This window comes from Callorhinus ursinus, unplaced genomic scaffold (assembly GCF_003265705.2).
Source record: "Callorhinus ursinus isolate GAN/ISIS: 27379988/994484 unplaced genomic scaffold, GSC_fseal_2.0 scaffold54, whole genome shotgun sequence".
Lineage (NCBI taxonomy): Eukaryota > Metazoa > Chordata > Mammalia > Carnivora > Otariidae > Callorhinus > Callorhinus ursinus.
This window is the reverse complement of record NW_027397116.1, coordinates 3,585,524-3,597,700: the sequence shown is the minus strand read 5'-3', so window position 1 is coordinate 3,597,700 and position 12,177 is coordinate 3,585,524. Positions and strand designations below refer to the sequence as shown.

At 48.7% G+C, this 12,177-nt stretch overlaps 1 protein-coding gene across 1 annotated transcript in view; it reads left to right on the top strand.

Annotated features, from left to right (window-relative positions):
• The window catches only part of ALDH9A1 (aldehyde dehydrogenase 9 family member A1), a 13,926-nt gene extending 5,084 nt beyond the window's left edge, over positions 1 to 8,842 (top strand). The window contains exons 4-6 of the mRNA XM_073884078.1: positions 807 to 1,138; positions 5,536 to 5,648; positions 8,549 to 8,842. Of these exons, the coding sequence (XP_073740179.1) occupies positions 807 to 1,138; positions 5,536 to 5,648; positions 8,549 to 8,643 (540 nt within the window). The 3' untranslated portion in view covers positions 8,644 to 8,842. The remainder of the gene's footprint in view (positions 1 to 806; positions 1,139 to 5,535; positions 5,649 to 8,548) is intronic.
• The last annotated feature ends 3,335 nt before the right edge of the window (positions 8,843 to 12,177 follow it).

The window sequence follows — 12,177 nt, the reverse complement described above, 5'->3', positions numbered from 1 at the left end:
GGGGTGGCTGGGTGATAGACATTGGGGAGGGTATGTGCTATGGTGAGCGCTGTGAACTGTGCAAGACTGTTGAATCACAGGTCTGTACTTCTGTAACAAATAATGCAATATATGTTAAGAAAAAAAAAAAGATAGCAGGAGGGGAAGAATGAAGGGGAGTAAGTCAGAGGGGGAGACGAACCATGAGAGACGATGGACTCTGAAAAACAAACTGAGGGTTCTAGAGGGGAGGAGGTGGGGGGATTGGTTAGCCTGGTGATGGGTATTAAAGAGGGCACGTTCTGCCTGGAGCACTGGGTGTTATGCACAAACAATGAATCATGGAACACTACATCAAAAACTAATGTGATTAACATAACAATACAAAATAAAAAAAAAAGATTTGTGGGCCAAAGTACAGTGAGTGTTCCGTTTCAGACAGGAACCTTTCCTTCCCTTGCCTGCCGCCTGTTACTTCATGCCTGCATCACCTTTGAGTCTCCGACATAGAATTCACTGCGTACAGAGCCATGCAGTGTTACCAACCTGCAGGAGATAATAAAATATTTCCTGGGATTCTTGGGTAGTGATTGTCCTGAATAATTTAATATTCTGGCTAATCATTTACCTAAATGTCGTATGTGGATTACTAGTTTTCGGAGAATTAGAACATAATGAACTATCCTTAAGCACAACCTGAGAGTTATTTATTACATCTTCAAGATAGTTCAGGTGTCCCCAAAGTACAATGTGACATACAAGTGACCAGAATGCTTTTTGTACTTTGTATATACACAAGCTCTGAACAACCTTTTAAGAGAACGTAGACTTGCCATCTTCGTAGATACGTGAGGATTGGTTTTCAGACTTTGGCTGATACGCACCCGATGTTTCGAGTAGGGTTCTCAAGGCATTCTTACCGCTGTGTATTTCAGTGCTTACTGTGGAAAAGATATTTTCAAGCACCAAGCACGATCATTCCTTCACTGATGTTTGACTCTATTACGATGTTTGCAGCTAATTGCAGAGACGATATGACCTGCGTGAAAGAAGAGATCTTTGGACCAGTTATGTCCATTTTACCATTTGACACTGAAGCTGAGGTTCTGGAAAGAGCCAATGATACCACTTTTGGCTTAGCGGCTGGTGTCTTTACCAGGTATGTGGGAAAGGACACTCATGCAGCTTTGCAGAAATAGGGGACGGATGCTCGGTCTGCCCAGAGAGGCCACTGCCCTCATTTCCTCTCTGGAGTTGACATGTTCATCAGCATTTTCTGCCTGCTCCAGGTGAGGTCCGAAGGTGCCCAAGTAGGATCTCTCAGTTTGCCCTGAATGGCCAGAGCCCCTGCTGTTGAGTTTGTTTATTTGTTTTCTTTTTTTTATTCTTTAATTTTTAAAAATTTTATTTATTTATTTATTTGACAGAGAGAGAGAGAGCACAAGCAGGGGGAGCGGCAGAGGCAGAGGGAGAGACAGGCCCCCCACTGAGCAGGGAGCCCGATGTGGGACTCGATCCCAGGACCCCGGGATCATGACCTGAGCAGAAGGCAGACACTTAACGACTGAGCCACCCAGGCGCCCTATTAATTTATTTTCTTAAAAGATTTTTTATTTACTTATTTGAGAGAGAGAGAGAACGAGTTGGGGAGGGGGGCAGAGGGCAAGGGAGAAGCAGGCTCTCTGCTGAGCAGGGAGCCCGACCAGGGCTCAATCCCGGACTCCAGGATCATGACCTGAGCCAGCAGATAGATGCTCAATCAACTAAGCCACCCAGGTGCCCCTGCTGTTGAGTTTAAGATTTTTTTTTTTTTTTTTTTTGAGAGAGAGTGAGCGAGAGAGAGAGATCATAAGCTGCAGGAGGGGCAGAGGGAGCGGGAGAAGCAGGCTTCCCACTGAGCAGAGAGAGACCCCGACGCGGGGCTTGATGCCAGGACCCTGGGATCATGACCCAAAGCCGAAGGCACTCGCTTAACTGACTGAGCCACCCAGGCGCCCCCTGCTGTTGAGTTTAAATTGAGGTTTATTTTATTTTATTTTATTTTTTTAAAATTTGATTTATTTGGCAGAGAGAGACACAGTGAGAGAGGGAACATAAGCAGGGGGAGTGGGAGAGGGAGAAGCAGGCTTCCCTCGGAGCAGGGAGCCTGATGCGGGGCTCAGTCCCAGGACCCTGGGATCATGACCTGAGCGGAAGGCAGATGCTTAAGGACTGAGCCACCCAGGCGCCCCTAAATTGAGCTTTAAACAGTGTTGATGAACATTCTATCCTATTTCATTCATTCATTGGACAAATATTTAAGATTCTGATCTATGTAAAGCATCAGGTTGGGTGCCTACTGAAAACCTACATGTCAAGGAATTTAGAAACCTGTAAGCATATAAACACTGGGCAGTATTCTTCAAAAAGGTGATTTTTCGTGGCTTTAGAGTAATTCCTAATTGGAATGTGTTGTAAAATATGTAGGCCTTTTTTCAGTTGTTGCATATGTAGACTGTTGTTTCCAGTTGTAACTCTTGTAAGTAAAATTGTGATTAAGATCTTTGTACATAAACTTTAACCACTATAATACAAGTAAAAAGTGATTTGGGAACAAAATTTCCTTGAAAATGATTGCAGATTGCTTGATCATATACAAACTTTGATTAGTCTTTGGCAGTCCTAGGCAGTTCTCCAAGACTGCTTTACACTTGGAATTATGCTGTTTCTTTGGGATATATACAGGGTTCAATTTTTTCTTAGTTTTGTGATGAGGAACCTGGGAAGGAAGACTCAGGACCCCCTGGAGGGTCTGATGAATGAAATAGCACTGGGGCACCTGGGTGGCTCAGTTTGCCTTCATCTGAGGTCATGATCCCCCAGGTCAGGCTTCCTGCTCAGTGGGGAGCCTGCTTCTCCCCCCCTCTGCCCCTCCCCCTGCTTGTGCTCTCTCTCTCTCTCGCTCACTCTCTTTCAAATAAATAAATAAAATCTTAAAAAAAAAGAAATAGCTTCTCTTGGAGCTCTGGAGAAAGAAAAGATTGAGGAGCTGCTGCTTTTTTGTTTGTTTCTTTTTTTTATTTATTTTTACTTTTATTTTTTTATTTTTTTATTTTTTTAGATTTTATTTATTTATCAGAGACAGAGAGACAGAGGCAGGCAGAGGGAGAAGCAGGCTTCCTGCGGAGCAGGGAGCCTGATGTGGGACTCGATCCCAGGACCCTGGGACCATGACCTGAGCCGAAGGCAGACGCCCAACGGACTGAGCCACCCAGGCGTCCCTGTTTCTTTTTTTTAGAGTAATTTTAGGTTCACTGCAAAACCGAGTGGAAGGCAAAGCACAGAGATTTCCCATTTACCCCACCCCCCCACCTGCCGTCATCAGCGTCCCCCACCCGAGGGTACATTGGTTGTAATTGATGAACCTACTTGAACACACCGTAATTGCCCGAAGACCACAGTGACGTCAGGGTTTACCCTCGGTGTTGTGCACCCTGTGGACTTGCACAGCGGTATCCACCGTCAGGATAACACGCTGACTAGTAGTGTCAGGGCCCTGTCAGTCCTCCCTGAGGAGCTGCTTTTTCCCTGTGAGCACCGAATGGGTTGTCTCTGCTCTTGCTTTGCCGCCACAGGACGGATGGAGGCGCTCACAAAGGGTGACTCAGTATGCTGTTACTGTTTTAACACTTTATAGGATAATTCATGTACCGTACCCACTGTTAATTTACCCATTGTTTTTCAGTGTATTTACAGAGTTCTGCAAGCATCACCATAATCTGATTTTAGAACATTTTCATCATCCCACGAACATGAGCAGCCATTTCTCAATCTCCCCTCCCCCCAGGCCCCGGCCACCCCTAATCTACTTGCTCGCTCTACAGATTTGCTTATTCTGAATATTTTATGTAAATGGAGTCCTACAGTATGTGGCGTTGTGTGACTGGCTTCTTCGACTTAGCAGCATGTTCTCTCGGGTCTTTGTGTTGTAGCAGGTGCCTGTACCTCATCCTATCTCCAAATAATATTCCGTTGCGTGGGTACATCTTGTTCATTCACCTGGTGGACATTTGGATTGTTTCTACTTGTTTGCTATTATGAATAATGTCTCTGTGGACACTTGTATCTGGGTCTCTGTGTGGCTGTGTTTCATTTCTGCCTGTGGCACATCCCTAGAAGTGGAACTGCTGGGTCACATGGTGCCTCTGTGCTTAGCTCTCTGGGCACTGCTCAGCTGTTCCCCCAAGAGGCAGCACCACCTCACGTGCCCACCATCAACGTGGCGGGGGGCTGGTTTCTCCGCATCCCCATCCGTATCCGGGGCAGCCCTTGCTACTGTGTGGCCTTTTGGTTTCCGCCATCCTGCTGGGTGTGAAGTGGTGTCTCAGTGTGGTTTTTTGTTTTTTCTTTTTAAGATTTATTTATTCAGGGGCGCCTGGGTGGCTCAGTCGTTAAGCGTCTGCCTTTGGCTCAGGTCATGATCCCAGGGTCCTGGGATTGAGCCCCGCATCAGGCTCCCTGCTCAGCGGGGAGCCTGCTTCTCCCTCTGTGTGCTGCTCCCCCGGCTTGTGCGCTCTCTCTCTCTCTCTGACAAATAAATAAAATCTTTTTTTTTAAAGATTTTATTTATTTGAGAGAGAGAGAGAGAATGAGAAAGAGAGAAAGCACATGAGAGGGGAGAGGGTCAGAGGGAGAAGCAGACTCCCTGCCGAGCAGGGAGCCCGATGCGGGACTCGATCGAGGGACTCTAGGATCATGACCTGAGCTGAAGGCAGTCGCTTAACCAACTGAGCCACCCAGGCGCCCCAAATAAATAAAATCTTTAAAAAAATTTTTATTTATTTAAGAGAGAGAGAGCATGAGCAGGGGGAGAGGGAGATGCAGACTCCCTGCAGAGCAGGGAGCCCGATGCGGGGCTCCATCCCAGGACCCTGGGATCATGACCTGAGCCGAAGGCAGATGCTTAACTGACTGAGCCCCCCAGGCGCCCCTCAGTGTAGTTTTGATTTGCATGCCTCGAAGTTGTCTTTTTCATTTTCTCGATAGTCTCATTTGCGGTACAAAAATTGTAAATTTTGACCAAGTCCCATTCTGGTTTTTTCTTTTTGTCTGTTACTTTTGGTACCATGTCTAAGAAGGATTTATCTAGCCCAGGGTCCTGAAGATTTATTCCTGTTTTCTTTGAAGAGTTTTATGGTTTTTGCTTTGATGTTTTAGGTCTGTGACCTGAGTTCATATTTATATGTGCTGTAGAAAGGTATTGACCTTCCTACTTGCTGGATGTGTGGATAGCCAGCTGTTCCAGCACTATTTGTTAAAAAGACTCTTTTTCTCCCCATCGAAGTGTTTGGCCTCCTTGTTGCTGCTGCTTATTTTATAGATGCTTTCGGATGAGACTCTCAAACTCAAGTCCTTCTCTCTTTTGCAGGGATGCCACAAGATTTTAAAACACATTGTGAGGAAATGAGTTGGCAATACTTTGAGACCTTTAGAACTGGTAGTCTAACTTTTCCTGTTAGAGCAGGAGCAAAAGAAACTATGAATAACCACGTTTTGTTTGTTTTTTTTGCTTCATAGGGACATCCAGCGCGCTCACAGAGTGGTGGCCAGGCTGCAGGCCGGGATGTGCTTCATTAACAACTACAACGTCAGCCCAGTGGAGCTGCCCTTCGGCGGGTATAAGAAGTCAGGTGAGGCGCTGGCTGGCAAGCGCGAGGGCAGACCGGGTCTCTGGGGACATGGGGTGTCATTCAGACTCTACAGACCAGCTTCCCAAACATGGCTGTGCATCAGAATCAGCTGGGACAGTGTCCTGATTCCTGGTCCTCCCCAGACCCACACAAGTCTCTGGGGATGGAAGCCAAGCAACTCCCCCCCCACCCCAAAAAGCTCTCCAGAAGGTTCTGACGTGTATACAGCTTAGCTTGTGAACGGCTGGCAGACATCTCGAAAAAGTTTATCTCGTGGCTAGAATTAGTTCTTCACAGTCTGTGATCGCTGGAGGCATAAATCCACTCCCAGAGATTCCATACTAGGGATGGTTGTTGTCATCCACTGCGGAGCGTTTTTTTAAATTAAAGATTTTATTTATTTATTTGAGAGAGGATGAGAGAGAGCCTGAGAAAGGGGAGGGTCAGAGGGAGAAGCAGACTCCCCGCAGAGCAGGGAGCCCGATGCGGGACTCAATGGTCATGACCTGAGCCGAAGGCATCGCTTAACCAACTGAGCCACCCAGGCGCCCTCACTGTGGATTTTTTAATTTAATTTTATTTTATGATTTTATTTTATTTTACGATTTGATTTTTAAGATTTTACTTATTATTTGAGAGAGTGAGCACAAGCAGGGGAAGAGGGGCAGAGGGAGAATCCGACTCCTCGCTGAGCAGGGAGCCCGACGTGGGGCTGGATCCCAGGACCCGGGATCATGACCTGAGCTGAAGGCAGACACTTAACCTCCTGAGCCACCTAGGTGCCCCACTGTGGAGTTTTTAGATGTAAAGTGGCTCTTACATCTCAGAAAGCATATATTAACTTGTTTTTAACAACAATGACAGCCCCTAGGGTTACAACCAGAAATGTTGTCCCTAAGCTGCTGCCCGTCGCTTACGTGGACTCGGTCAGTTGGGCACGCGTTACTGTAACATGGCGCATGTGGAAGTCCAGTGTGAGGAGGAGCCTCGAGGCGTCCAGGATAGAGCCCTTACTTTGAGGTTCTCTCTTTGGAGCTTATTGCCTGTAAATATTCTCTATAATCTCCCATATCTTTCCCTGAAAATCGGTTTCGACTTTGTAGCAGCACCATGCTAAGAGCCTGACCCCTGGCCTCTTGGCTCGTGTTTGTGGCCATCACAGTGTTGGCAAACAGACCCCGAGGAGAGCCGATGAGATGATGGGTATTAATCTGAGAGTTTGATTTACTATGTTTTGTTATTACCCCGGCATTCCCTGGTCATGCTCCACTGATCACCCTCGTCCCTGCACGGGGCCCAGAGGAGCTGGGCACACAGGCACAGAGTGCAGAGTGGGATCCAGGGCGCTGCTTTATTAAGCTAGAACCCTCGGTGCAGGGAAAAGTTTGGAATCTACAGTGTAGGCCTCAGAGGGCCCTCCTAGGCCAGCTTTCCCTTCCACAAATCGAAATGTTTGGATCCGTGCGCTCAGGCTTGTCTCGTCTTGGATGAGAGAGAGACCGAAATGTGGCCAGATCTGAGGAGCAACAACCTGGACTAACCCACCCAACTAGCTCTGTGCTCAGAGGGTGTGAAAGGGGACAAAGGACAGAGCGAGGCCTTGCCAGAGCCACTGTAGAAGTCACCTTTTGAATAATGTCCCTGGAGGCATGGATGTGTGGGGACCGGGCCTTGCCCTTTGGAGGCAGAGCCTACCTAAGCCTGAGGCAGGATGACAAGAAATGCCAGGTGTGGGATGCTGTCCTTGTGACGTGTGACTTAGTGACCAGGCAGTGCTTGGACTTTGAGTAATCTGCGCTACCCGAAGAGTCCCCTGCTCCTGTGAGTTGATGGGGTATAAACAGCAAGCTGCTCTTAACAGATCTGGTGTAAGAAAAGGTTGAAAATTCTATTATGTAGAGTTAAGTTTTAGTGAGCACCAGCTTTTTTTTTTTTTTTTTTTTAGTTTGTTTTTTTTTTTTTGGGGGCGCCTGGATGTCTCAGTCGGTGAAGCATCTGCCTTCAGCTCAGGTCATGATCCTGGGGTCCTGGGATCGAGCCCCGCATTGGGCTCCCTGCTCAGCGGGGGGTCTGCTTCTCCCTCTCCCTCTGCCCCCTGTTCCTCTTGCTTGTGCTCGCTCTCTGAAATAGAAAAAAAATCTTTAGAGATTGATTGATTTATTTTAGAGAGTGTGCACGGGTGTGCACACAAGTGGGGGGAGAGGTAGAGGGAGAGAGAACATCAAGCAGACTGTGTTTTCCACATTTTGTTGCTAAGATGCCCTTCCCCATTTGGACCTATGCAATCAGATCTTTGTATCTCTATTAAGTTTCATAATCTCAAAGTTAGTCTATAAGGTTAGCTCTTAAGCAGTAGAAGTAATCTTTTTTCTTTTTCTTTTTTTTTTGAGAGAGAGAGAGAGCAGGGCAGAGGGAGAGGGAGAGAGAATCTTAAGCAGATTCCACGCCCAGCATGGAGCCCGACGCTGGGCTCCACCTCACGACCCTGAGACCATGACCTGAGCTGAAATCAAGAATCAGGCGCTCAACCGACGGAGCCACCCAGGCGCCCCAAGTTAGCACCAACTTTCAAAGGCGTCCGTCGGTTGTTGTAGAGACTGCTTTCACACTGGATAGGAAAGCCTGAACGTTTTCAGATCTCAGCCACAACGGTACATACCTAAGTTAGGATTCCTGTCGTAGAAATGAGACGTGGCTATTGCCTTGGCTCCCTCCCCGAAGGCCAGTGGGTCACTTTTATCCGTGCCTGGCTCCACAGCTGGTATGGGCAGTTGAGGACTTCGTCCCAAACCTTGTCAGTTGTGTGTTCCTCCCCCTGCTGGGGTCAGCCGGGCCTGTCCTTGCCGGTCACCATGACTTTTCAGTCACGTGGCTCATCCTCAGCCCGCTCTTCCTTTCAGGGTTCGGCAGAGAGAATGGCCGCGTGACGATCGAGTATTATTCACAGCTGAAGACTGTGTGCGTGGAGATGGGTGATGTGGAATCTGCCTTTTGAGAACGTGCGGCGTGGCCAGGCGTGGAGCGAGGCCTGACCTCGATAGAGGCCGGACAGCTGCCTTCTGTTGCAAACCCAGAATTGTGCCTTTCGGGGTAAGAGGATGGCTCGGTGTCCTTCATGTCTCAGTCCCTTTCCTATGAAAATGTGCCTAAGTGCCTTTGAGATACTAATCAAGGAAGTTGTGATTGTGCTCAAAGCCAGTGTCTGTGAAATCTTTAACACCCTTCTGGAGAACAGGGGGAGGGACCAGGATTATGCTTCTCCCACAGATCTGACCCCCTACAGTGCTCAAAGAACGGGTTCCTGGTTCAATTCCTGGTGGAGTCAGTAGAGATCATTTTCTGCTCGTTGACATTTGTAAGCTCTGGGCCCTTGTCATTCCATTGAGAATGGCGACCGTCAGGATCACACTGACGGTCACGTTCTGCGTGATGGTCACCTCGCCAGAGGAAGCACTTTGTTTCCCCTCGGTGCTGGTGGAGGAAATCGATCTCCGGCCCTTGCACGACGGACAGCCTGCCCTCTTTTTTAAATACACAGACTCGCTGTATGCTAGTGCAGCACACCGAAATGAAATAAATCGCGCTGCTAATCCTTTCAGCTTCATGTTTTAAAATGAAGCCCATCTCCAGGGAATGCTAGTCCACAGAATAGGGCTGAAGTTCAGTGTGTAAGGCGGGGATTTGTCCTTTGCACTCGGGACACAGGGATGGGCTTTCATTGCCTCATGGATGCTTATGGCCCATGGGAACTTGTAGGCTTTGTGTCCTTCCCCATCCTGACACGCAGCGCCTGTCTTTGCAGAGCTGTCAGACCACGGCGACTTCTCAGCCTTCACCCTGCTCCTTTCTCTGCCTTTTAGGGAAATAGTTATGTCCGTTAGCTGCATTAGTCAGGGTTGTCCAGAGACACAGTACCATAGAATAGAATAAGGGAACAGGTAGGTAGATATAAGGGAAGATTTATTCTAAGAATCAGCTCACATGATCATGGAGGCTGAGAAGGCCTCCCCTTCTGCCATCTGTAGGCTGGAGACCCAAGAAAGCAGGTATTGGGACGCCTGGGTGGCTCAGTCGGTTAAGCATCTGCCTTCGGCTCAGGTCATGATCCCAGGGTCCTGGGATTGAGTCCTGCATCGGGCTCCCTGCTCTGTGGGGAGCCTGCTTCTCCCTCTGCCTCTCATGAATAAATAAATAAAATCTTAAAAAAAAAAAAAAAAAAAGGAAAGCAGGTATTGTGATCCAGTCTGAGTCTGAAGGCCTGAAAACCAAGGGGGCAGAGGGTCTAAGTCCCAAGTCCCAAGGCCCGAGAACCAGGAGTGCTGGCGTCTGAGGGCAGGAGGAGATGGATGTCCCAGCTCAAGCAGAGATCGAACTCCCCTATTCTCCATCTTTTTGTTCTGTCTGGGCCCTGAATGGATTGGGTGATGCCCACCCACACTGGGGGAGAGCCATCTGCTGCGCACAGTTCACCAGCTGCTGATAACTTCTGGAAACCTCCTCACAGGCACACCCGGAAACCATGTTTTACCAGCCGTCTGGGCATCCCTTAGCCCAGTCAGGTTGGCACATGAACAGCACAGTAGCTAATTTAGTGGTCAAGGGTAAGGGATAGTTCTCCCTACAGGGCCCACATCTAATGGTGTATTATGATGGGTAAACGCCATAGTTTCAGGGATAACGGCTGCATCAGCGTCTTGGGTGTTTATTTGCACAGAGGGCACGTAGGAGAAGACAGGCTTCGGCAGTTCCTCTAAAGGGAAAACGGCAGCGGAGGGGAGCCGCTGTGTGCCAACTGCCACATCCTTCTCATTTCGTGCTCCCGCTGAATTACAAAGGCGTGGTAGTAGCCCCGATGTTCAGAAGAAGGAACAGAATCGGAGAAGCCAGGTGGCTGGGACTTCAGTTCTGGTGCTTCCTGCTATCCTCCCCCCAGTCCTGGAACTTCAGTGCTGTGTGCCGGTCTCCTAGGACTGCTCTGACACATGACCATGAGCCTAGAGACTTGAAGGCCAAGGGAGTTTCACTGCGCAGAAACCCAGGGGTTGGCAGGGCCCCACTCCCTCCGGAGGCTGCAGGACAGAAGCCTTTCCCTCACCTCGTCCTGCGTGCTGAGCGACCCTTGCATTCCCTGGCTCACGGTCCCTTCCTCTGTCTCTAAGGCCAACAGCTTAGCAGCTTCAGTCCCTCTGCTGCCCCCTGACAAGGACTCGTGTGATGGCATTTAGAGCCCACCAGAGTGCCTGTAATCCTCTCGCAGCTCTAGCTCCTTCATCACATCTGCACGTCTCTTCCTGCCTTAGAAGGGAACTTTCTGGATTCGGGTTGGGGGCAGCTTTCTGCAGTTGCCCCAGCCCACGCTGTCCACAGTGCGTCCCAGGAGGCCACCAGCTATGGTCCTTCACACGTTTACCAGAAGAGTAATAGGTACAAAACACACTCAGGAAACACCAACTTGACCGGGAGGTCAGGCCTTCCTCTGATTTGGAAGAAGTTAGGTCCTCTAGCGAAATTCTCTTAGACTCGCCTTCGTTTTTTTTCTCTATGGTTATTTTGATTCACTTTTTGAAAGTTGCGCAGAAGGACCCCCTTCTTCCTCCCTCTCCGTCTAATCTTCTCTCCCAGTGGTAACTACGGTTAACTTTTGGGTGTGTACCTCTCCTGGGATTTTCTCAAAATGGGTAACTGCAAACTAAGCCCGTCTCCCGATGGCTATACGAGCTGCTGCTTCTAAGACAGTGGCCACTTCCCGCCAGGTCCAAGGGTCCTTTTGCCCAGTTCAGGAGTTCATTAGCCATTTGCTTTAGAATGGAAAATGGAGCTTTTCTCAAAACGGAGGCTCTCACGTCCTGAAGTTTCATATAGTTCCAGAAATGCAAACTCCCGGAGCCAGAACCGTCAGGCCGCTGGGCTCATGGGAAGTACTGTTTGCATAAGTGAATGGATCAGAGGGCTGGGTTAGCCTTGCTACTCACGGTGGCCCAGGGACCAGCAGCGTCTGCTTGTGAGAGCCCCAGAATCTCCGTCCCCCCTCAGACCTAAGGATCTGGATCTGCATTTTCACAGGAACCCCCCAGGGGATCTTATGCTGCTCTTAGAGCAATGGTTCTCAACTTTGGCCGTACATAAGTGCCCAAAGAAAGCTTCAAATTTAAGATGAATTTAACTGATCTGGGGTGTGGCCTGGTCATCTAGATTCTTGAGGTCCCTGCGAAGCTGAACTCAGCAGACTGGTTGAGAACCGCGCATGGCTTTACCGGGGTGCTGCGTGAGTTCAGTAACTGCTAGCCACATGTGGCTGCTTACGTTTAAAATGAAATAAAAGGGCGCCTGGGTGGCTCAGTTGGTTAAGCGACTGCCTTCGGCTCAGGTCATGATCCTGGAGTCCCGGGATCGAGTCCCACATCGGGCTCCCTGCTCAGCGGGGGGTCTGCTTCTCCCTCTGACCCTCTTCCCTCTCGTGCTCTCTGTCTCTCATTCTCTCTCTCAAATAAATAAAATCTTAAAAAAAAATAAAATGAAATAAAAATTC